Here is a 25,420-nt window from a genome sequence, read left to right as displayed (position 1 = left end):
TAATCTGCATGTCGATGGGTCGGATAACTAGAATAGTCTCCAGTGTCCTTGTGGGCGTGGTCCTCATCGCTCAGCCTATGCCAAGACAACATGTTATCTGAACCTGTCGTAGGCCCTTATGTTGCACTTTTTTCCCCATAGCAGTCCCCCAAACTACTGAGGCGCAAGTAAGTATTGGTCTTATATTCACTTTACTGAGAACCTTAAATGCAATTATGAGGTACTCCATTTTGCCCCCAAAAGAAAAACTTTTCACTCTCTCCTGAAATGCCACATTTAATAAGACAAATTAGCCCCATTTGAAAGGTATTTGATTTATTTTGACAATAAGGAAAGTTCAATTGTCTCCACAGTACATTAAATGTTGGTTTACGGCGTCATTAACTACAAAATAATTGCCCAAGCAAACAAAGGCAGACGGACAAGGAGAGGCAGAGAGAGAGTGAGAGAAAGGGAGCCTCATAAATCTTACAAACTCTTCAAATACAAAGATAGGCCAACACAAGCACAGCCTTCAAAATCTAATAGAAGGAAAATAAAAAAAAAAACACATCCTTAAAAGGCCTTGAGGGGTTGAAAGGTTATTCAATTTATTTTTGCAAAAAAAAGCAGCTTTAATTAATTGCAACAGCTATTGAAGAAATGCATCCAAAAGCCTCTTCTTGTTTGAAAAAACGAAAAAGAAAAATGACCATGCTTTCCTAAAGCATTGGTGGCCATGAAGCCCATTCTTAAAAAAACCATCTCCAATGCACTTTCATGCATCCATTTCCACTTCAAGCCATTCTACTGATTATCGTCACCTTAATTAGATTTTAAAACAAACTGTAACCGTTTTGCCATAACAGAGCCCCTATTCAATTTACCTAACCCACTCCACTGCCAACCCCCTGATGTGTCTATAAAGGCAAATAAAAGCGAAATCTTTGGAGCTGCTGAAAAAGGAGCAACCTTTTGGTGGCACATTGCGTGCTTTATCACCTGCTAGCTGGTGACAGAAGACGCGTCATTGGTTTCCCATTACATAACCAACAAACATTGCCATTGCCCGTATTAAGCACACAGACAGACAGAGAGCGAGCGAGAGAGAGAGAGAGAGAGAGACAGAGTGACGGTTGAACGGCAAGGCACTTGTGAAATATAAGATAAGCATTAACCTCTAATTAATAATGTCAAGTTTCTGGCAGCCCCTGTGTAGTGGTAGCAGGAAACTCTGTGACACAGAACAGCCATAGAAGACAAAGAGTTACCGCAGGACAAGGCTCATACTCTCTGAACAAATACAAGGTAAATCTGGTATCCACCATTGCAGCACACACAATTATACAAGGCCTTGATAAAAAAAATCTCAATCCCTCCCAGGGCGGTTAACAAGCCCACACACACACACACATAGTGAGTTACTCTTTTACTTACAGAGAATCTCAACAATGTGTCCTTGTAGGCCCGTTGTTCATACAACACGCTTAAATGTATCCTTCGTTTTGTTGCAGGAAATACGGCCATTGCAGGAAGAGTAAAGCCTTCCACTCCACCTTTTGTCCCTTACTCCCACCCAACACTGGGCAGGGGTAAGGACGCAAAATTTAATTGCTTACGGATATAAAAATATTTATTGTTGGAGATTTCCAAAGAACAGTGTTGCCGCCTTTTAGGGAGTCACTACTGCGCTAAAAACTTCTAAAAGAATATGCGAAATATTTTTCTGGGAAAAAAACAAAGACCATGAAACTTTGCGAAAAGTAAAATATCGCCCAAATCTTCATAAAAGAAACGGTTCGAAAAACGGGACATATTTTTCGACCACGGAAATATGGGGCTTGGAAGAATGGTATTTGGGAGTAGAGTGGTTTTGTAAATTGTAAATCAATGAGTGCTTTTCGATTCAATATAATTTATCAATAATAAGGGACCATTTTTATAGCCGTGTCCTACTAATAGTACTACACCTCTTTGGGAAGAATTTTTTACAAGACCATGCATGGCATTGCCGCCTCGCAAATGTCGCCAGCATTAAGTGGGGATAATCACCGCGTCATAGGCGGACATAGGCTTCAATGGCATGAATTCGATATCCACATTCAGGGTGAAGTGTCCCCACCCTAAGAAGAAATAAGAGAGTTAAAGAAGGCGCGGCGGAGTGGGCCCGGTTCGGCTAGTTTTTAAATCTGGCATGGGCTGCCTAGGATGGCCGCCCACACCCAAAACCCGCCAAACCGATATACAGACCATTTACTACAATATGGGTATCAAATTAAAGGTGTTTGAGAGCAGAAAACGAATCCGATATCCAATTGTGGGATATCAAATTCGAATCGGACATAACTACCGACCATGGCAATATGGATCTCTAATGAAATATCTTTGAGAGTAGAGCACGAAATTGACTTTCACTTTTGAGATCAAGTCTATGGGGGTCCACCACATCCCTAGAAGGACTTTTGCTGACCATTGCACGGACATGTTTACCGATTGGGACAATATGAGTATGAAATGAAAAGTATTTAATAGTAGAGTACGAACTTGGCATAAAAATGTCACAGTAAGTTTTGAGGGGTTCCCCACCCCCAAAAACACCACACCTCAGGACACTTTTACCACTTTGGGCAATATGGATTTCAAATGAAAGGTATTTAAAAGTAGAGTACACATCTAACACAAAAATTGTATTGAGGGGCCTCACCACCCCCCAAAACCGCCGGAAGGATATATTTACCCATTGGGACAATATGGGACTCAAATGAAAGAAATTTGAGAATCGAATAAGAATATGGTATTAAAAATTGGGTCCAAGTACTTAGAAGGTACGCCTAGCCCAAAACCGCCCCAAATGTAGCGCTCAAAATCAAAAGTGGACCGATCGGGACAATATGGGACTCAAATAAAACTATTTGGGAGTAGAATATGGATATGATATTTAAAAATGGGTACAAGTTCCTAGAGAGCTATCCAAAGCCCAAAACCACCCTAAAATACCACCAAAATCAAAGTGGACCGATCGGGACAATATGGGACTCAAGTGAAAAGTTTTCGGGAGAAGAATACGAATATGGTGTCAAAAATTGCATCGAAGTAAATAGGGCGCCGCTCCAAGAGTAACACCTGAAATAAAAAGTGGACCGATCGGGACAATATGGGACCAATGAGTATAGGACGAGAGTAGAGTATGATCCAAGTATCTAGAGAGCCGTCCCAAGCCCAAAACCGCCCAAAATCATAAGTGGACCGATCAGGACCATATGGGACTCCAATGAAAGATATTAGAGAGTAGAGTACGAATATGACTATCGAATATTAAAAATTGGGTGAAATTACCAAGGAGGCCGTCCCAAAATCAAAACCGTCCTAAGTGCGACTTAAATAAAAGGTTTTCAGGACTAGATTACGAAGATGGTATTAAAAATCCCAAAATGTGAATATATGTCAATCATGGCTACATGGGGTTCAATAAAAGGTATTTGGTAGTGGATAAACAAATTGTACTGGTGAGATACATATGGTAATAAGAAAGAAGCTTATTTTTTAATAGCTTCATTGGTGGACGCGTTTCGATTATTGATTTACGAATATCACGTCGGAATAATCGTGAACCATGTTCGTCCATCCGACCGGCCTTCACAGTCAGGTTTTGAACCGATTCGGACCATATCTAGCACGTTTGTTGAATGTCGTAGTACAGATAGACGGATGGACAGATGGACGGATGGACAGATAGACGGATGGACGGATGGACAGATGGACGGATGGATGAACAGACGGACGGATGGACGGACGGACGGATGAACGGACGGATGGACTGACGGATGGACGGATGGACGGACGGACGGATGGACGGACGGATGGACGGACGGATGGACGGACGGATGGACGGACGGATGGACGGACGGATGGACGGACGGATGGACGGACGAATGGACGGACGGATGGATGGACGGACGGATGGACGGACGGATGGACGAACGGATGGACGGACGGATGAACGGACGGATGGACGGACGGATGGACGGACGGATGGACGGACGGACGAACGGATGGACGGACGGATGAACGGACGGATGGACGGATGGACGGACGGATGGACGGATGGACGGATGGACGGACGGATGGACGGACGGATGGACGGACGGACGGATGGACGGACGGATGGACGGACGGATGGACGGATGGACGGACGGATGGACGGACGGACGGACGGACGGATGGACGGACGGACGGATGGACGGACGGATGGACGGACGGATGGACGGGCGGACGGACGGATGGACGGACGGATGGACGGACGGACGGATGGACGGACGGATGGACGGACGGATAGACGGACGGATGGACGGACGGATGGACGGACGGATGGACGGACGGATGGACGGACGGATGGACGGACGGATGGACGGACAGATGGACGGACGGATGGACGGACGGATGGACGGACGGACGGATGGACGGACGGATGGACGGACGGATGGACGGATGGACGGACGGATGGACGGACGGATGGACGGACGGATGGACGGACGGATGGACGGACGGATGGACGGACGGATGGACGGACGGATGGACGGACGGATGGACTAACAATGGACGGACGGATGGACTAACAATGGACGGACGGGCGGACGGACGGACGGACGCACGGACAGACAGGCTGACGGACATAGCCAAATCGATTTAGAATAGAACATCATGACGACCAAGAATATATATGTGTTACTTATGTAATGCTACAAACTGTGTGTTATAAACGGACTGGCGATGTAAGTACACCCCCATTTTATGGTGCGGAATAAAAATTTTTTTTTTAAAGTTATTTATAGTTTTCAAAATACAATACTAACAATACATGGCTCTCAATGGCAACACTGCATTTGAACCAAAGCCATTTTAAATTTCCCCGCCAAAAAAAAAAAAAACGCAACCGTACTTTGTTGCTTTTGCATTTTGGGCCTTTGTTTTCTGAGCTTGCTGTTGGATGGGGGCTGCACAAAATATGGCTTTTTAACCAGCAGCACTAAGCAAGACCCCCCTTCCCACTCCAACAGGAGAGATGGGCAACATCGTAGAACCCCCAAACCCGAACGTGGTATACACAAACCACAGTTTTTCCTTTTGATTAAATTAACATTTTTAGTTTGGGGATTAAACAACAAGGACAAGCAAGAGGCTGAAGTCTACTTTCCCCACCCCACAGATATCCTTCTTGTGGCCACCATCGATGCGTGGTGGGAGGGGAATGGGCTGGTGTTTTTAGGGAAACAAAAAGCAACAAAAAAGGTCATTGATGTTACCCGGACCGGGGAGATTTGTGTTCTTTTTATTTTTATTATTTAGCATATAACCATAACTTTAATATTCTCAGTTATTCAGTGAATCTTCTTCAACAAACCGAGGAAGTCTAACAAAAAAAAAACACACACACCCTTACACAAAATCCAAGAAATAAAAACAAATAATAAAAAGAAAAGCAGCAGCATCACCCGAAAAAAAATTAGAGGTTCCACAATGTAATGGCTTCAAGGGCTGGAATTTTTCTTTTAAGATTTTTAGGGGGACAAAGGGAGGTAGGCAAGGTTGGTGAATGCAAGGCCTCTTTATATGTTGGCAAAATCCAACCATCCAAAGCTACCAAAACATTCCCATATCCGTTGGGGTAGATCCCCCCAAAACTCCCCTTCTCCCCAACCTCTACCTCCACCCAAACTCCCACCACTTCCTTTTGGCACAGTTAAGTAAATATACTGGCAGGCATTACTTTTCTTATATGTGGATATTAAAAGCTTTCTTTGATATGAGATTCCTCAAATACGAGGCAAGTGTGAGAAGATACCACTTCATTTTGAAATTATTTGCAACAACATTATTTTTTGTTTATCATTTTGGCTGAGGGGAAATTACCATAAGGCATAATTTCAATTAAAATTATTCGCCCAAACATTTTGTCTGAGTTTAAGGCAAAATTTCTGGTTTTGGTTAAAGCTAACAGCAAAACAAAATTTCTCAAAGTCTTGGGGATAATTATTCTCTAAAATTAGAGCTTAATGCTTTGTTGAGGTATTGGCTTGAATGTTGCCCGACATGCAAAAGAATATGAAAGACCGACAGAGAGACAGACAAACCAGCAAGTAAACACAAATCAAACATTCCTGAAAATCTTCAACATTCTTCTTTCTAAAGGAAGGAAGACGAGATGTTTTTCTATATGGTAGACTAGCTGACCCGGGCCAGCTCCGCTGCGCCTTCTTTTATTTTATACGGAACAAAATTTTCCTTTGAATATTTTTTTTTCGCCAATTAAAGAAATTTTACTGAAATACCATGCTATGGAAATGGTATATCGCTTGTCTAACAGTTTAACAATACAAGTCCCTTTATCTGAATCCCATATAGGTGTACTCCATTCTTAAAATACTTTATTTCAGCCCGATATTCCCATGATATCTGATTTAGGGGTGTTTTCGGCGGTGAGGTGGTACCCCAGACACTTGGCCCTGAAAAAATATCAGCATCGTGCTCTTCTTTCAAATACCATTTATTTAAACCCCATATTGCCATTGGTTTAGGGGAGTTTACACGATGAGGAGCCTCCCAAACACATGGCCACAAAATTGGTTACCAAATTCGTTTTCTTATCTCAAATACCTTTCATAAGAACCACATGTTGGCATGGTCGAAAAATTTTTACCCTTTGGGGGGTGTTTGGGGGAAAGGGTGATATTCTATTTAAATACATGAACCTACATTTGGATATGAAATTCCTATTCTATTCCCAAAAACCTCTAAATTGAGCCCCATATTGCAATGGTCAGTAAAAAATTCCTGTTTGTGAAGTATTTTGGGAAAAGGGTAGACCCCCAGAAAATTGGTCCCGAAAGTGGGTATCAGTTCTTGCTCTACCCCCCAATTCCTTTCATTTAAGCTCCACATTGACATGGTCGGTAAATATGCCCGGTTTATGGGTGTTTTGGGGAGTGGGATGGTCCTCCAACACTAAGCCCTGAAAATGTATCAGCACCGTGCTCTTTTCTCATATATCTATACATCATTTATTTGAACCCCATATTGCCATTGGCCTCAAAATTGGATATCAAATTCGTTTTTTAAGCTCATTTAAACTCCTTATTGCAAAAGTCAGCAAATGTGTCTGGTTTGGGGTATTGCCCCTAAAAACTATAAATATTTAGTTCCACTCTCTTCAAGGCCCGAATTGTCTTGGTGACCAAATACGTCCTATCTGGGGGTGTTTTGGGGATTGGGGTGGTCCCCCTTACACTGGTGGTGGGACGTCCCCTAGAGAATTGGTCCCTAATGTTGATATCAGATAGGTGGTCTACTTTCAAATACCATTAATTTGAGCCCCATATTTCCATAGTCGGCAAACATGATCGGCTTGGGGGGTGTTTTGGGGGATGGGAGGCCACTCAGTAAATTGGCCTTGAAAATAAATATCAGATTCGTGCTCTACTCTAAAAACCCTCTTATTTGAACCTCATATTGCAATAGTCAGCAAATACTTACTATTTGGATGGTGTTGTGGGGTGGCCCCATAGACACTTTTCCCGAATATTGATATCAAATTCCTGCCTTACTCCCACAGACCTTTTATTTGAGCCCCATATTGCTATGGTCATAAAATTGTCCCTTTGGGGGATATTTTTGGGGAGAGGCGTCCCCCCAAACACTTGGTCCCATATTTGGATATCAGATTCAAATTCTTCACTCAAATACCTTTTATTTAAGCCATGGGGCTTTGAGTCAGTAAATAAGTCTTGTTTGGGGAGTTTTATTTGGGGAAGGGGTCGGTCCCCAGAAACGTGGTCCCCCATTTGGATATCAGATTCGTATTCTACTCGCAAATACCTTTCATTTGAGTCCAATATTGCCATGGTCGGTAAATATGTCCCATTTAGGGGTGTTTTGGGGGTTGGGGTGGTCCCCCTAACACTTGGTCCGACAATTGGATATCAGATACGTTTTCTTATCCTAAATACCTTTCATTTGAGTCCCATATTGTCGTGATTGGTCTAAATATATGTTTGGTAGGTTTTAGGGTGGGGCAGCCCCCCTAGGTACCCCATCCGAAATTTGGATACCAAATTTTTATATTTAGGGTACTTTATGAGAGCACACAAAATTTCGCTTAAATCGCAATACCAATCTCCGAGATCTGGCGTTTCTGAAAATCAGGGTAAGGAGGAGAGTCCGCCCCCTTCAGATTTCAAAAAATTTAGTACCCTATTTTCAGCACGGGATCATTATGCACCATCTGTGAAAATTTTAAGAAAATCGGTTCAGCCGTTTCTTAGTCTATAAGGAACACACAAACATACAAACAAACAAACAAACAAACAAACAAACAAACAAACAAACAAACAAACAAACAAACAAACAAACAAACAAACAAACAAACAAACAAACAAACAAACAAACAAACAAACAAACAAACAAACAAACAAACAAACAAACAAACAAACAAACAAACAAACAAACAAACAAACAAACAAACAAACAAACAAACAAACAAACAAACAAACAAACAAACAAACAAACAAACAAACAAACAAACAAACAAACAAACAAACAAACAAACAAACAAACAAACAAACAAACAAACAAACAAACAAACAAACAAACAAACAAACAAACAAACAAACAAACAAACAAACAAACAAACAAACAAACAAACAAACAAACAAACAAACAAACAAACAAACAAACAAACAAACAAAGATTTTTGTATTTTTTCAATAAAGTAATCGCAAAAAAAATGAGTTTTGAACCGTGGAAAACGAACACCTATTTTGCCGCCCATCACTTGCCATACCACCCTCAATGGAATTGCAATAAGCAATCCTTCCTCCCCCCGCTACAAGTACATTTACACACATGTCTAAAAAAAAAAAAAAAAACTTAGCATAACGATGTTGCTTGGTTGGTTGCTTAATGTTAAAAGAAATGAATTTGCTTATGTTGTTGTTGTCGTCGTTATTTTTTTATTGTTGTGTGTTGCTGTTGTTGTTGTTATTGTTATTGTTGGTAAAAGATACAGCGGGCGCAGGCAAAACAAAAACAAACACACACGAAACAAAATCATGCGAATAAACGAAAAGAAAGGCAACTGTCGAAAAAAGCTAAAAAGAAATTGTTCTTCAATGTTGCCAGACAGACAAACAGACGAAAAAGTACAGACAGATGGATGGAGGGATGGACGGACACAGCATTTATTTATGCGAAACAAATTTACGGCCCTGAACTCCCACACCCCAAAGATTGAGAAGCTTTTGAGCGAATGAAAAAACCACACATATACGTTAAGAAGAAATTTCTGCATATGTGAGGGGGTGTGAGAGTGTCGCTGTGACTGTAAGTATTTATATGTATGTGTCTGGTTAACATTAAAATTTAACAAACAATAACACTGTGGGGGGGCAGGGGTGTGGAGAGAGAGAACAATGAAGACAGGGACACAAAACAGTAACAACAATTGTAGTACCCATACACAGGCACACATACTCTTGCAATTTCTGCTCCGATTGCCTCCACACTCACCCACACAGAAAATGGAGTATGTAAATATTTAAAATATTTTATGATAATCGTTGATTGCGATGATATAGTGTTACTGTCTGATTATGTAAAAACTTGAACATATGTATTTGTGTGCTTATGATGCATACAAATTTATTAAAAAAAACACACACACACAAATGGATGTACAAATGTTCGAGCCATTGACTTTAAAAGTGTTTTATGTTCCATGTTTTGTACCACTTTGGAGTCAGAGAGACGAATTAAATTTAAATGTAGTTGGTTTTTATGGGCAAAACAAAACAACAACGATAATAATAACTAATGGGAATTTTTATTGAAAAAAAAGGCTTACAGATTTTGCAAAATGTAAAAAAATCAATCGTGTTGACAATACAACAAACAAAAATATTTTTAAAATTTCATCTTTAAAAAAGTTGTAGACATAAGTAGTCCTATCAACTGGGTGCTTTTTCTGCACAAACATCACTGTAATGCCTTAAATATAGAAAAATGATTGAAGAGTCAGGATCAACATTTCCAGAAACGTATCATTAGGCAACCGAGAAATTTCTCCTCTCCTATATCTCCTATCTCTTTCAGTATTTCAAACTTGCATATCCGATTATAAGGGATTTGATGCCAATGAGAAAACCGGCCAACTGGCCAGAGCTGGACATAACATTTTTTTTCTATTTTCTACAAGCCAGGTGGGATAAGATTTAAACATATTGGGTTGCCCAAAAAGTAATTGCGGATTTTTCATATAGTCGGCGTTGACAAATTTTTTCACAACTTGTGACTCTGTAATTTCATTCTTTCTTCTGTCAGTTATTTTAGCTTGCTTTAGAAAAAAGGTGTAAAAAAAGTATATTTGATTAAAGTTCATTCCAAGTTTTATTAAAAATGCATTTACTTTCTTTTAAAAACTCCGCAATTACTTTTTGGGCAACCCAATATAATGTATCAAAAAACAAATAAAAGCGTTCTAAGTTCGGCCGGGCCGAATCGTATATACCCTCCACCATGGATCGCATTTATCGAGTTTTTTCCCGGCATCTCTTCTTAGGCAAAAAAAATAAAATAAAAGAAATGATTTGCTCTGCAATTAGAGCGATGTCAAGATATGGTCCGGTTCGGACCACTCTTAAATTAAATGTTGGAGACCTGTGTAAAATGTCAGCCAATTCGAATAAGAATTTTCCCTTTTAGGGGCTCAAGAAGTAATATAGGCAGATCGGTTTATATGGGAGCTGTATCAGTCTAAAGACCGATTCAGACCATATTTGACACGTATGTTGGAGGTCGTAGGAGGAGCCATTGTACAAAACTTCAGCCTAATTTGATGATTATTACGCCGTCTTGAGGCTCAAGAAGTCAAGATCCCCGATCGGTTCATATGGGAGCTATATCAGGTTATGAACCGATTTGAAACATATTTGGCACAGTTATTAGAAGTCGCAATAAAACACCTCATGCAAAATTTCAGCCAAATCGGATAGGAATTGCGCCCTCTAGAGGCTCAAGAAGTCAAGATTCCCGATCGGTTTATATGGGAGCTATATCAGATAATGAACCGATTTGGGCCATACTTGGCCCAGTTGTTGATGGTCGAACCAAAATACTTCATGCGAAATTTCATCCAAATCTGATAACAAATTCGCCTTCTAGTGGTTTAAGAATTTGAGATCCAAGATCGATTTATATGAGAGCTTTATCAGGTTATAAACCGATTTGAACCATATTTTGCACAGTAGTTGATGGTCAAACCAAAAACACTTCGTGCTAAATTTCAGCCAAATCGGAAAAAAAATTGCGCCCTCTATAGGCTCAAGAAGTCAAGACCCGAGATCGGTTTATATGGCAGCTGTATCAGTTTATGGACCGATTTCAATCATACTCAGCACAGTTATTGGAAGTCATAATAAAACGCCTCATGCAAAATTTCAGCCAAATCGGATAAGAATTGCGCCCTATAGAGGCTCAAGAAGTCAAGACCCCAGATCGGTTTATATGGCAGCTATATCGGGTTATGGACCGAATTTAATTATACTCAGCACATATATTAGAAGTCCTGACAAAACACCTCATGCAAAATTTCAGCCAAATCGGATAAGAATTGCGCCCTCAAGAGGCTCAAGAAGTCAAGACCCGAGATCGGTTTATATGGCAGCTATATCAGTTTATGGACCGATTTGAACCTAATGTAGCAAAGTTGTTGGATATTATAATAAACCACGCCGTGCAAAATTTCATTCCAATCGAATAAGAATAGCGCCCTCTAGAGGCTCAAGAAGTCAAGACCCAAGATCGGTTTCTATGGCAGCTATATCAGGTAATTGACCAATTTGAACCTAATGTAGCACAGTTGTTGGATATCATAACAAAACACGCCGTGCAAAATTTCAATCCAATCGGATAAAAATTGCGCCCTCTAGAGGCTCAAGAAGTCAAGACCCGAGATCAGTTTATATGACAGCTATATCAGGTTATAGACCGATTTCAATCATACTCAGCGCAGTTGTTGGAAGTCATAATAAAACGTCTCATGCAAATAAAGTCAAGACACGAGGTCGGTGTATATGGCAGCTATATCAGGTTATGGACCGATTTCAATCATACTCAGCATATTTCTTAGAAGTCCTTATAAATCACCTCATGAAAAATTTCAGCCAAATGGGATAAGAATTGCGCCCTCTAAAGGCTCAAGAACTCAAGACCCAAGATCGGTTTCTATGGCAGCTATATCAGGTTATTGACCGATTTGAACCTACTGAAGCACAGTTGTTGGATATCATAACAAAACACTCCGTGCAAAATTTAATTTCAATATGATAAGAATTGCGCCCTCTAGAGGCTCAAGAAGTCAAGACCCAAAATTGGTTTATATGGCAGCTATATCAAAACATGGACCGATTTGGCCCATTGACAATCCCAACCACCCTATACAAATAAGAAGTATTTGTGCAAAATATCAAGCGGCTGGCTGCTTTCAACAGACGGACGGACGGTCGGACAGACAGACGGACGGACATGGCTAGATCGAAATAAAATGTCACGACGATCAAGAATATATACTTTATGGGGTCTCAGACGAATATTTCGAGTAGTTACAAACAGAATGGCGAAATTAGTATACCCCCATCCTATGGTAGAGGGTATAAAAATAAATGGCCTCAATACAACCTATGGCTATGAGCGCCACACGGGTTGTAACTATGAGCTGCGATTTGAGTGGTGTTCATCGTCAGTATGAGAAGCTTAGCTGGAAACTACCACGAGCGTCCACAGATTGCGGATATTGGGATGCTTTGTGTATGGAATAGCTCCAATTGCAGTCGCAGTTAGTCAGCGATATCGAATGGAGGGTCTTAGTGAGAAGTCGGGCGTCTGGGCGCCTTTTCACAGGCCCCTACAGTTGATCACCTCGGTACTCCGAAATATTGTTTGGGCTGCTCGAAAGTCCCTATAAAAAGTCCGCTTGAGATCTGCAATATCTCTACTGGTTTCAAAAATGTTGTTGTTGCTGTAGTTGTAGCCACATTTTCATGTGGAGGAGGCGATCCCACTGTGGCTATGAGACTTAAGACGATGGGAGAATGGATTGAGGATGGGAGCAGCTCATACCATCGCGGTATAATCGAGGCGACGATAGGAAACCTGGAAGGAAGGGAAGAGGCCTCCGATCGGATACCTGAGACGACACTTGAGGTCGAGTGCGGGGCGCTGCTACCAGCGGCACAGTCTTGAAGGAACTCTAGTATTGCCATCCGGAAGATCATGTTACATGGATGGATCAAAGCTAGAGAATAGAGTGGGCCTGGGGGTCTACATTGAAAACCCAGGGACTCAGATGAGTTTTAAACTGCCTGACCATAATACGGTCCTGCAGGCAGAGATACTAACTCGAGGACGTCGATTGTGAACATCTTTACGGACGGTAAAATGCCCATAACGGCAATAACAATCAGGAGGGTTAGGTCACGAACAGACTTGCTGTGTAAGAAGGAGATTACCGCCTTCTCTTAGGGTGCCACAATCCGCATCCTTTGGGTGCCGCAGTAACGGAGTAAGGGGAAATGAAACGATTTGGTAGTGAAGGCCAGAGAAGTGTTTAAGGGCGTGGGCGACAAAGGGTAGGACGACGATAGGCCTATGGGTGATCCGGATCGTGAGAGGACGAGGCTATTACTGAAAGGAAGTAAGAAGGAGGTCAGTATAGCTATTGGTGTCATAAGGAGACACATAGGACTACGATCTCACTTACGCCAAATCGGTGCGGCAAGTGATAGCATGTGTAGAGCCTGTGGGGAAGATGATGAGACGTTGGAGCATTTCCCATGTCATTGCCCGGCTTTCGCGGCTAAGAGACACCGGTACTTAGGTGGGGACACGATACCAGAGATGAACCAACTTAGGGGAGTGATATAGAAAATAATTAAGGATTTTGTAAATAACACTGAATTCCTAACTTAAAATTATGCTTTTAGAGGTTAATTTTAATTGTTTTGAGCGAACAACAAGCCAATTACTGGCTTAGCTGTAGGTCCATGGTGGCATGGGGGCGATTAATATCTGCACCCTCTTTTCAACCTAACCTACCAACGAGAATTTACTTAATTTCGGAGGCCACCGTAGCGCAGAGATTAGCATGTCCACCTATGAAGCTGAACGCCTGGATTCGAATCCTGGCGAGACCATCAGAACAAATTTTCAGCGGTGGTTTCCCCTCCAAATGCTGGCAACATTTGTGAGGTACTATGACATGTAAAACTTCTCCACAAAGTGGTGTCGCACCGCGGCACGCCGTTCGGACTTGGCTATAAAAAGGAGTCCCCTAATCATTGAGCTTAAACTTGAATCGGACAGCCTCACAGGTATTTGGACCCATCTTTTATTGTGAAATTCGTACTCCACTCTTGAATACCTTTCATTTGAATCCCATGTTGTCCCGATCGGTACACTTTTATTTTTAGGTAGTACTTTTGGGGTAAGGGGAAGGGTCTGCCCCTCCCGATATCAAAAAATTATACAGCCTATGTTTGCTTCCAGATCAACCTACACAATCTGTGAAAATTTCAAGGAAATCGGTTTTGCCGATATTTCTTTCTTAATTGAAATTTATTTTTTTTTTTCTTATTTCAATGAAATTTTTCTTAGTTTCAATGACATTTTTCCAAAAATGTAAATCAGGCTTTATTTTCACTAAATTCAATCAAATTGTTCTTACATTTAATGATTTTTTTCTTAATTTCAATGATTTTTTTTTAATTTAAATTAATATTTTTTTCAATGAAAATTTTTTCATCAATTCAATGATATTTTTCTTAACAACAGTAAAAAAATTTTCTAACTGCAATGATATTTTACTAATTTGAAATAAATTTTTCCTTAATTCTATGATTTTTTTTCCTAAATTATGAAAAAATTAAATTTAAATTTTTTTAGAAGAGCTATGGGTCGTTCTTGCCAGAAATAAAAAATACATCCCTTATTCTTTTAACTGGTCTGTATAACATTTTCTTTGATTGAAATTCCATCTATAGAATTCCCATATAATGGCAACTATAAAAATCCGAAATAAATATTTGCAGATACATATAAACCTAAATATGTATGACAAAGATAAAAATTGTTTTATGACACAAAAAAAAGTTTTGTGATGGATGGGTGGTACTTACTCTGACTTGGGCTTGAGCTGCGGTATTTTGATGGCTGGCGCGATCTCGACGATTTACGGTCTTTAAACCTTTTAACAAACGGGCTAAAGTTGTGCGTTTTTTAGTTTCTCGACCCTCTGTGAGCAAAGAAAAGAAAATAACAAGAAAGGGGTAAACATCAAATGAACCATAAGATATATGGGTGACATAACGAATAGAAAAAAAAAAGTGAAAAGATGATGACAGACATAAATAAAGTTCAATACATCCAAAATAAGGACATGAAAACCAAGACAAGACTAACGGCCTGAGCAGAAGCAGAGCCATAGCCAAAAAGGATGAAGACCGGATTATTAGTTTTGTTATGTTTAAACACATACTCAAGTGATTTGCTTGTTATACTTTTTTTAGAATTCAACTTTCTTGGGCTATGATTTAAGTGATTTGTCTTTTCTTTCATACTGTTTTGTTGACAACAAAGTGTTTGCATGTGTATGTGTGACATCATTACAAAGTTTCCTCTTTTTTTTGTCTTTTGAAGACTCTAAGCCATTTGATTGGAGACCATTTATCCATTTCCTTTCAACCAACACTTTTACGATGATTTTTTCACAAACACCAAATGAAGAAAAGCCACTCTTTGAGTGCAGGAGGGAAGTCATTTTACATGACATGATTTCAATTTGGTGGTGGTGTGGCAAGGGCAACAGAAAAAAAAAAACAGAATCTCAAAAGCAACAACTCACACATTCATAATAAAGACTAAAGATTGCAAAAAGCTTACAACTACGCTGACATTTGTTAGTATTTGAAGAGAAAACAACTTTAAAGTGGGCCATGAAGGATTAGAGGTTCAAAGAGAAAAGGTCATTTGTGTAGCATACTTTTGTGCGCTGCAGAAGAAAAAAAAAACAAAAACGAACACATAAAAATATCCTTGGTATAAAGATTTTTTTTATGATTTTTTTTAGGAACAAATACCAAAATTGCGTTTCTATGGATTACCACAAAGTGTAATGTTTTTGGGGCTTTTCTTTAACTAGCAACATAACCTTTATTTTCAATTGAAATATAAAAGAACTATATGTATATAGTTTTTGTGATATACTTTTAGGAGCCAGAAATTGAGTTTTAAAAGTTGGCCTGGCTATAAAAAAGAGGTTCCAATATTTTATTTTTTTTTTTTTCAATTGGTAAAAGTTAGGGAAAGTCTCTTGCAATTCAATAAAAATCAATTTGGCATTTTTTGTTGAAGCAAATTAAGTTTTTTTTTTCATAAATGTTGGATTTTGCAGTATTTTTAATGTCAAACTATGGCTGGATCTTGGGACCATAATTGAATTGAATATTGGAAACCATAGTAGAGGTCATTGTGTAAAATTACAGTCAATTCGAGTAAGAATTGTGCAATATAGGGTCTCAGGATCGGTTGATATGGGAGCTGTATAAGGCTATAAAACAATTCGGACCATATTTGACACATGTATTGATGGTCATGGGAGAAGCTGTTGTATAAAATTTCAGCCAAATCGGATAATTGCGCCCTGTGGAGGCTCCAGAATCAAGATCCCAGATCGGTTTATACGGCAGCTATGTCAGGTTATGAACCGATTTGAAGCATATTTGACACAGTTTTTGGAAGTCATAACAAAACACGTCATGCGAAATTTTTGCCAAATCGGATAAGAATTGTGCCCTCTAGTGGGTCAAGAAGTCAAGATCCAAGATTGGTTTATATGGCAGCCATTTCAGGTTATGAACCATATTTTGACCATATTCATCATATAAATGCACCTCACACAAAATTTTTGCCAAATCGGATGATAATTGCGTCCTCTAGCGGCTCAAGAAGTCAAAATACAAGATCGATTTATGTGGCACCTATACCAGGTTATGGACCGATTTGGATCATACTTCGCACAAGTGTTGGAAGTGCTACCAAAACACAAAGTGCAAAATTACAGCCAAATCGGATGAGAATTGCGCCTTCTAAAAGCTCAAGAAGTCAAGACCCAAGATCGGTTAATATGGCACCTATACCAGGTTATGGACCGATTTGGACCATACTTCGCACAAATGTTGGAAGTGATACTAAAACACCACAGCCACATCGGATAAGAACTGCGCCTTCTAAAAGCTCAAGAAGTCAAGACCCAAGATCGGTTTATATGGCAGCTATATCAGGCTATAGACCGGATCATACTTAGCGCAGATGTTGGAAGTCTTAACAAAACACTACGTGCAAAATTTCTGTCAAAATTTCTGACTAGAATTGCGCCTTTTAGTGGCTCTAGAAGCCAAGACCCAAGATCGGTTTATATGGCAGGTATATCAAGCTATGAACCGATTTTGATCATACTTAGCACAGTTGTTGCACGTGATATCAAAACACTACAATCAAATTTGAGGAGAATTGCGCCCTCTAGAGGCTTAGGAAGTCAAGACCCAAGATTGGTTTATATGGCAGCTATATCAAAACATGGACCGATTTGGCCCATTTACAATTTCAACCGAACGGACGGAAGGACAGACGGACGGACATGGCTAGTTCGACCTAAAATGTCACGATGATCAAGAATATATAAACTTTATGAGGTTTTAGACGCATATTTCGAGGTGTTACAAACAGAATTAAGAAATTAGTATACCCCCATCCTATGGTGGAGGGTATAGATATGGGTAAGTCATCGGTATTTGGCCTATTGTGAATTTTTACAAAATACAATTTTTAACAAAAATTTCAAAAATTCACTCAAATAAGGAAATTAGTTTGAAAATTTGAATTTGGAATTGCAAATTTTTGAAAAATTTCCAAAATGTTAACTAATGTTCCCAAAATTCTTTTAACCATAGAGGTCACAATTGTTCGGCGATATCCTTGCTTTGCCAAAGTGAGAAAAACTTATGCAGGTGGTTAGTCAAGGCGCAACCCTTAACAAAATCTCAAAAAAAAACTTTCATTCCTATAACGCCAAGTTTACGCCTGTTGGCCATATTTCATGAAAATCTTTGCCTTTTGGCCCAAACATTGATTAGCCCGTAAGGCAATCTGTGTCAAATAAACACCATGAATAATATGCTCATTTTTGATTTCTGTTAGCCAGCAATCAAATGAGACTAGAATTATTGGCATTAATAAAATGCCAAATGTTCATACAATCAGGGCGCCATCAAGCATGAAAGGAAAAAAATTATGAAAATTTTCCTATAGCAAGTAATGTAGCAAGTCACTCAATCATTTAGGCTTTCATTCTAGGATATCTATAACTAGGCGTGAGAGTGGGAGGCGGTGGAAGGTTATGGAAAATCAAAATAATAATGGCCTGTGCCATGAAGTATGAGAACATTAAGGTAACATTCACTTCCAAGCACTAAGACTTCTTAATAAATACCCAAATTACTTTGCAGGTTTCCGGCAGAATCAATTTGAAGCGGAAGCTTTTATAGCGTAGCGCTCTTTTTTCACTTTCAATTTTGCCAGAGAGAAGCTGTTGCCAACATTTTACGATGACAAACGTGTGGCCATAAATGAAGTAGCAGCCGGAAACGATAACAACAAAAAAAAGGGGACCTTATTGAAGCGTGTTGCTTTAGCTATTACGGCCAAGGAAGAAGAATGGAAGGAAGTGTGAGGCATTTTGGAGTTAAAAAGCTTCCTGGCCCCGCTTTGGTCTATTTTTCTCAGCTATTGTGCAAAGAGTTGATGATGGCTTCATTAAAATTGAAGCTTGATTCGCGTTTAATGCAAAATATGGCCAAACATTTATTTCAAGAAAATGAAATTTTTGTACTTATAATATTTTACAAAAAACTCCATTTATGTGTAGCTTTGTCTTGGATGATGAATGTTGGTGAAACAGAGTGTGAGAGATGAAACAAAATGAAAATTCAAAAAATTTATGGTTTATAATATACCAGAGAAAAAAAAGAAAAGTTAACTGCGTTTTACTTACCCGTCGTTGGAGGAAATTCATAAAAATAAGCGGAACGAGGACTTAGGCAACTGTAACGAGACAAAGAGAAAAGAAAGGACATGGCAAAGTAATAAATTTTGTTTGGAAAGAAAAAAAAATTGATTTTCTTTTATTATTAAAACAAAGAAAGTGATGACTTTGAGTCGATCAAACCGACCACTTGAAGAACTACATCAGAACACAGAGCTTTAATAAAAAAGGAGAGTTTGCATCAAAAGGAGGAAGCCGACAAAATTCATCATTGAAGTTTTGTGAAAACTATATATGCTGAGAAAATCAAAATTTTTTTATAGGATTTAGTAAACATTTCTTTGGAATTAGTAAAAATTTCTTTGGAATAAGGAAACATTTCTTTGGAATTAATAAAAATTTCTTTGGAATTAGTAAAAATTTAATTGAAACTAGGAAAAATTTAATTAAAACTAAGAAAATTTCATTGAAATTAAGAAATCTCCACTAATGTTAGGAAAAATTGTATTGAAGTTACGAAAGAAGGACATGGCAAACTAATAAATTTTGTTTGGAAAGGAAAAATTTATTTTTCTTCTATTAAAAAAAAAAGAAAGTGAACACAGAGCATTAATAAAAAAAGGGGAGTTTGCATCAAAAGCAGGATGCTGAAAACTTAATACCTTGTTAAAACTAATTTTTTTTTTACAGAAATTAGTAAAATTTTCTTTGGAATTAGTAAAAATATATTTGGAATTAGTAAAAATTTCTTTGGAATTAGTAAAAATTTCTTTGAAATTAGTAAAAATTTAATAGAAGCTAGGAAAAATTAATTGAAATTAAGAAATCTCCACTGATATTAAGAAAAATTGCATTAAAATTACGAAAAAAAGGACATGGCAAAGTAAAAAATTTTGTTTGGAAAGAAAAAAAAAATTGATTTTCTTTTATTATTAAAACAAAGAATGTGATGGCTTAGGTCGATCAAACCGACCACTTGATGAGCTACATAAGAACACAGAGCATTAGTAGAAAAGGAGAGTTTGCTTCGAAAGGAGAAAGCCGAGAGAATTTCGTGGAAATTAGGTTCTGGAATTTTTTTATAAGACAAAATTTATCACTGCAGCAAATTTTTATTTAAACTTTATATCTTGAGAAAATTAAATTTTGATTATAGAAGTTAGTAAAAATTTCTTTGGAATTAGTAAAAATTCCCTGGAACTAGTAAAAATTTGATTGAAACTAGGACAAATTTATTTGAAACTAGGAAAATTTCATTGAAATTAAGAAATCTCCACTGATATTAGGAAAAATTCTATTGAAGTTACGAAAAAAGGACATGGCAAAGTAAGAAATTTTGTTTGGAAAGAAAAAAATTGTTTTTCTTTCATAATTAAAACAAAGAAAGTGAAGTCTAAGTGTTGATCAAACCGACCAGTTGATGAGCTACATCAGAACACAGAGCATTAATAAAAAAGGATAGGTTGCTTAAATAGGAGGAGGCAGAGAAAATTTCATGGAAATTTGGAGCTGGAAATTTTTTAATAATTTATCTTGGAATAAAATTTTATGAAAACTTAAATTTTGAGAAAATCAAACAATTTTTAATAGGAATTAGTAAAAATTTCTTTGGAATTATTAAAAATTTCTTTGGAATTAGTAAATATTTCTTAGGAATTAGTAAAAATTTCTTTGGAATTGGTAAAAATTTCTTTGGAATTAGTAAAAATTTTATCGAAACTAGGAAAAATTTATTTGAAACTAGGATAATGTCATTAAAATTAACAAATCTTCACTGATATTAAGAAAAATTTCATTGAACTTACGAAAAATGTCTTTTAATTTATTAAACTTTCATTGAAATAAAAATGTACAGCCTTATGCACTAAACTTAATGTAGATTTTAAATAGGTTTATTTGACAGTTCTATAAAGGATACCTGTCAAGTAAACATATTTCGAAACTAAATACATTAAGTTTGGTGAATAGATGCAAATTTTGCCCATGAACATTCCACTAAGGAACAGGGGCAAACTTCTCACATATCGATGAGAGCCGTCCGATTCAAGTTTAGGCCCAATGATAAGGGGCCTCCTCTTTATAGCCGATTCCGAACAGCGTGCCGCAGTGCGAAACCTCTTTGGAGAGAAGTTTTCCATGGCATTGCACCTCACAAATGTTGCCAACATTAGGAGGGGAAAACCACCGCAGAAAATTTTCTTTCTGATGGTCTCGCCAGGTTTCGAACCCAGGAGTTCATAGGCGGACATGCTAACTCCTCCGCTACGGTGGCGTTCGAATAAAATGTGGATATATAGAATATGTAGAAGTTTATGCAAATTTTGTGGAGATTCGAAAAAATTCCATTCAAATTAGACAAATTTTGATAAAAACAAAAAATAAATAAAATAAATTCATGCAAACTTTCGTCTTTTATTGTATTTTAAGAAAATGAAATGGAAATTAGCATAAAAAATTTACTCAATTCTAAGAAAATTTTACTAAATTCTAAGAAAATTTTACTAAATTCTAAGAAAATTTTACTAAATTCTAAGAACATTTTACTAAATTCTAAGAAAATTTTACTAAATTAAAGAAAATTTTATTAAATTTAAGAAATATTTTACTAAATTCAGGAAAATTTGCACAGAAATTGGAAATAAAATAAAATAAAAAATTAGAAAAAAAAATATTTTAAATTTCTCTTTAGAGAAAATTTCATGGAAATCTTGTTTTTAGAGAAAACTTCATTGATAGCGAAAATGGACAGACAGACGAAAAAGTTTTAAAATTGGCATTCTCTTCAAGTAATCGATGATTCCCATCTTTTCTTTTTCTGGTTGCACAACCAATTGTCCATTTTTATTTGGCTCCACATTGATGCAGGGCATCTTTTCAAAACAAAATAAAACAACAAACTTTAGATTTTTGTTAAATGAAATTTCAGAAACTTACTTTTAAGAAAATTTTACTAAATTTAAGAAATATTTTACTAAATTCAGGAAAATTTTTCTAAATTTAGGAAAATTTGCACAGAAATTGGAAATAAAATAAAATAAAAAATTAGAAAAAAAAATATTATAAATTTCTCTTTAGAGAACATTTCATGGAAATCTTGTTTTTATAGAAAACTTCATTGATAGCGAAAACGGACAAACAGACAAAAAAGACTTAAAATTGGCATTCTCTTCAAGTAATCGATGATTCCCATCTTTTCTTTTTCTGGTTGCACAACCAATTGTCCATTTTTATTTGGCTCCACATTGATGCAGGGCATCTTTTCAAAACAAAATAAAACAACAAACTTTAGATTTTTGTTAAATGAAATTTCAGAAACTTACTTTTGTTGGACAAAATTCAGATGGGCAGCATTGGGCGGGATGGATTGTAAACTTTGAGGATGGCGTTGTTGTAATTGATGATGTTGGCTGACAGCACCTTGCATTAATGACAGCTGCTGATGCTGCTGTTGTTGTTGCTGCTGCTGACTTATTTGGGCTTGCTGTTGTAGCGTTTGTTGCTGTATAAAATGTTGCTGTTGCGTCAAAGCACCACGGCCTACACGTGGTGCAAACACTCCATAACCGAAACCATAAATCTCATCCTCTTCTTTATCCGATAGGCAACTGGAGGGCTGTTGAGAAAACAGTAAAAGTATGGGGGCATACCACCAAAAGAGAAAAGGAAGAAAAAAGAAAAGACATAAATGGTTAAAGTTGGGTGTATAAGGTCTCTTAAAAAAAAATATAAATGGAGGGAGAGAAGGGGGAAAAAGGATATGGTCATCACAATTCATGGTCAAGTTGGCCATCACTTCTAAATTCTTAAAAAAAAAACTAAACACTAAAAAACCTAAACTAAAAATAAACAAAAGGATACGTTCATGATAGAGAACGTTGTTTAATACGAAATGGGAAGGGATAGGGCGCCTAAGAGCCGCAAAGCCACATGCTACTAAAACACAATCACATAAAATCAAATGGAATACTGAGGAAAACATTTTATGTCTTTACGTGAGATGGCCGGGAATGGATAAGTCAATTCAATGGATAATGGAACCTTTTATTGGCATCCAATTAAAGCAAAATTTTGCAAATATTTAATTCACTACTTTTATAAAAATAATTTTAAAAAAATTCCAAAAAAATTCAAAGGTTTTCTGTGAACATAAAATTTTAGCAGATTTTTTTATGGGAAAATTTTTTAACAAGTTTTAATAAAAACATTTTAAAAGCTTTCGACAAAACTTTAATAATAAGACCATCATATTTCATGATCAATGCTTAGTCTTAAATATTTCAAAAATATGAGCCAAAAAAAAACTCTAACCATAATGAGGCATCTTGTGTTATAAGGCAAGGAGACAAGGGAATGCTCCCTAGCAAGTCCCAGCCGCAGCACAGGAAGTTGTTCTCAAACAAAATGCCACAGCCACACAAAACCAAAAAAAAGAAAGTTCTGGCAAAGGACTTCTTCACCTTTACTACAATTTACAAACACTTAACACAAAGACCAAACAAAGGCCAACAAAGGACACAATGAGTGAGAAAGCAAGACAGACAGACAGGCTCTTGCAAAGATAGTTAATAACGGCCAGAGTAAAGAGAACAAATGAGACAAGAAAAAAAGAACCCAAAAAAAAAAACCAAATGGTAACACAAAGAATGAGCATTTAATTTCTGTTGATTTCCTTGCTTTTCAAAATGGTTCCGTTTAGTTTTAAGGCTCCGCTTATATATAAACTTTTTTGTTTTTTTTTCTCCTGTCGTCTTTTGGCTGTGAGAAAATTGCTTCTTCAAGTGGCTTCTTTTGGCTCAACACCTTGGGGAATAATAAGGGCAAGCCATCGTACACACACACACACACCCACACATCCACTCTCAGAGTGAGAGCAAACACCCTAAGCTTCACACCCCAGCCTCTTTCAGTTGCTTCTTGGTTTTTTCGGCGTTAGTGAGCGGGCGGAAAAACAAATAAATGGCCAAGTTAACAACGTTGTCAAAGTTCGTTAAGTAGCATAATTTCAAGAGACTACTTGAGGGCCCAACAAAGACCTACTCAAAACCCAAGTGAAGAGAAATACTTGGCTTGACAGCCATAAAAAGGCGCATGCAACCATTCCACCTCCCCATAGCCTGTCAAGCTGAAGCATACAAAGAGGGCCATCTGTAAAACTAACCTTAACTGCACAAAGGCCAAGGACTAGAGTGATAATAATTGCGGGAGCAAATAACCGAACGAACGGTTATGAAATCAAATTTCCAACCAACTTTTTGTGGAAATAAGATTTTGATCAAAAACAATTAAATTTTGACAAAAATTCCAATGGAAACAAAATTTTCACAAAACGTTCTTAAGAAAAAAAAAATAAATTATCAAGAACAAGTAAAAGCGTGCTAAGTTCGGCCGGGCCGAATCTTATATACCCTCCACCATGGATAGCATTTGTCGAGTTCTTTTCCCGGCATCTCTTCTAAGGCAAAACAGGATATAAGAAAAGATTTGCTCTGCTATTAGAGCGATATCAAGATATGGTTCGATTTGAACCACAATTAAATTATATGTTGGAGACCTGTGTAACATATCAGCCAATTCGAATAAGAATTGCGCTCTTTGATATATGAAGGGGGGCGGACCCTCCCCCTTACCCTTATTTTCAGAAACGCTAGATCTCGGTGATGGGTGGTGCGATTTAAGGGCAATTTTGTTTGCCCTCTTAAGGTAACCTAAAAACAATAGTTTTGTATCCAAATTTTGGGTGGGGTGCCTAGGGGGGCCGCCCCACCCCCAAAACCCCTAAAATATAAATATAGATCAATTACGACAATATGGGACTCAAGTGAAAGGTATTTACGAGTAGAAAGCGTATGTGATATACAATTGTCGGACCAAGTGTTAGGGGGACCACCTCAACCCCCAAGGGTTGGGGTCAGACATATTTATCTACAATCAGACATATTTATCTTCCACGGCAATGTGGGACTCAAATGAAAGGTATTTGCAAGTAGAATACGAATCTAATATCAAAATGTGGGACAAAGTTTCTGGGGATTCACCCCTTGCCAAAAACACCTCCGAACAGAACTTATATACTGACCATGGCAATATAAATAAAAGGTATTTGAGTGTAGAATACGAATCTGATATCCAAATGTGGGGCCAAGTGTTTGGGGGGCCGGCCCCCACCCAAAAACACCACCCAAAGAGGACACATTTATGACCACAGCAATATGGGGCTCAAAAGAAAGGTCTATGGAAGTAAAGCACGAATTGGATATCAATATTTGTGAAAAATGGTCTATGGTGCCACCCCACCCC

The 25,420-nt window shown here is 37.9% G+C and overlaps 1 protein-coding gene across 1 annotated transcript in view; it reads right to left on the bottom strand.

The window, feature by feature from the left end:
- The window catches only part of LOC106092734 (uncharacterized), a 437,945-nt gene that overhangs the window by 115,537 nt on the left and 296,988 nt on the right, over window positions 1–25,420 (bottom strand). Inside the window, exons 4-6 of the mRNA XM_059362614.1 lie at window positions 22,444–22,736; window positions 19,133–19,182; window positions 15,201–15,316 (exon numbers count right to left, since the gene is read on the bottom strand). Coding sequence (XP_059218597.1) covers window positions 15,201–15,316; window positions 19,133–19,182; window positions 22,444–22,736 — 459 coding nt within the window. The remainder of the gene's footprint in view (window positions 1–15,200; window positions 15,317–19,132; window positions 19,183–22,443; window positions 22,737–25,420) is intronic.

The sequence above is a fragment of the Stomoxys calcitrans genome, chromosome 2 (assembly GCF_963082655.1).
Source record: "Stomoxys calcitrans chromosome 2, idStoCalc2.1, whole genome shotgun sequence".
Classification (NCBI taxonomy): domain Eukaryota; kingdom Metazoa; phylum Arthropoda; class Insecta; order Diptera; family Muscidae; genus Stomoxys; species Stomoxys calcitrans.
Note: the sequence above shows the minus strand (reverse complement) of the source record. Positions and strands in the feature narration are given on the sequence as shown.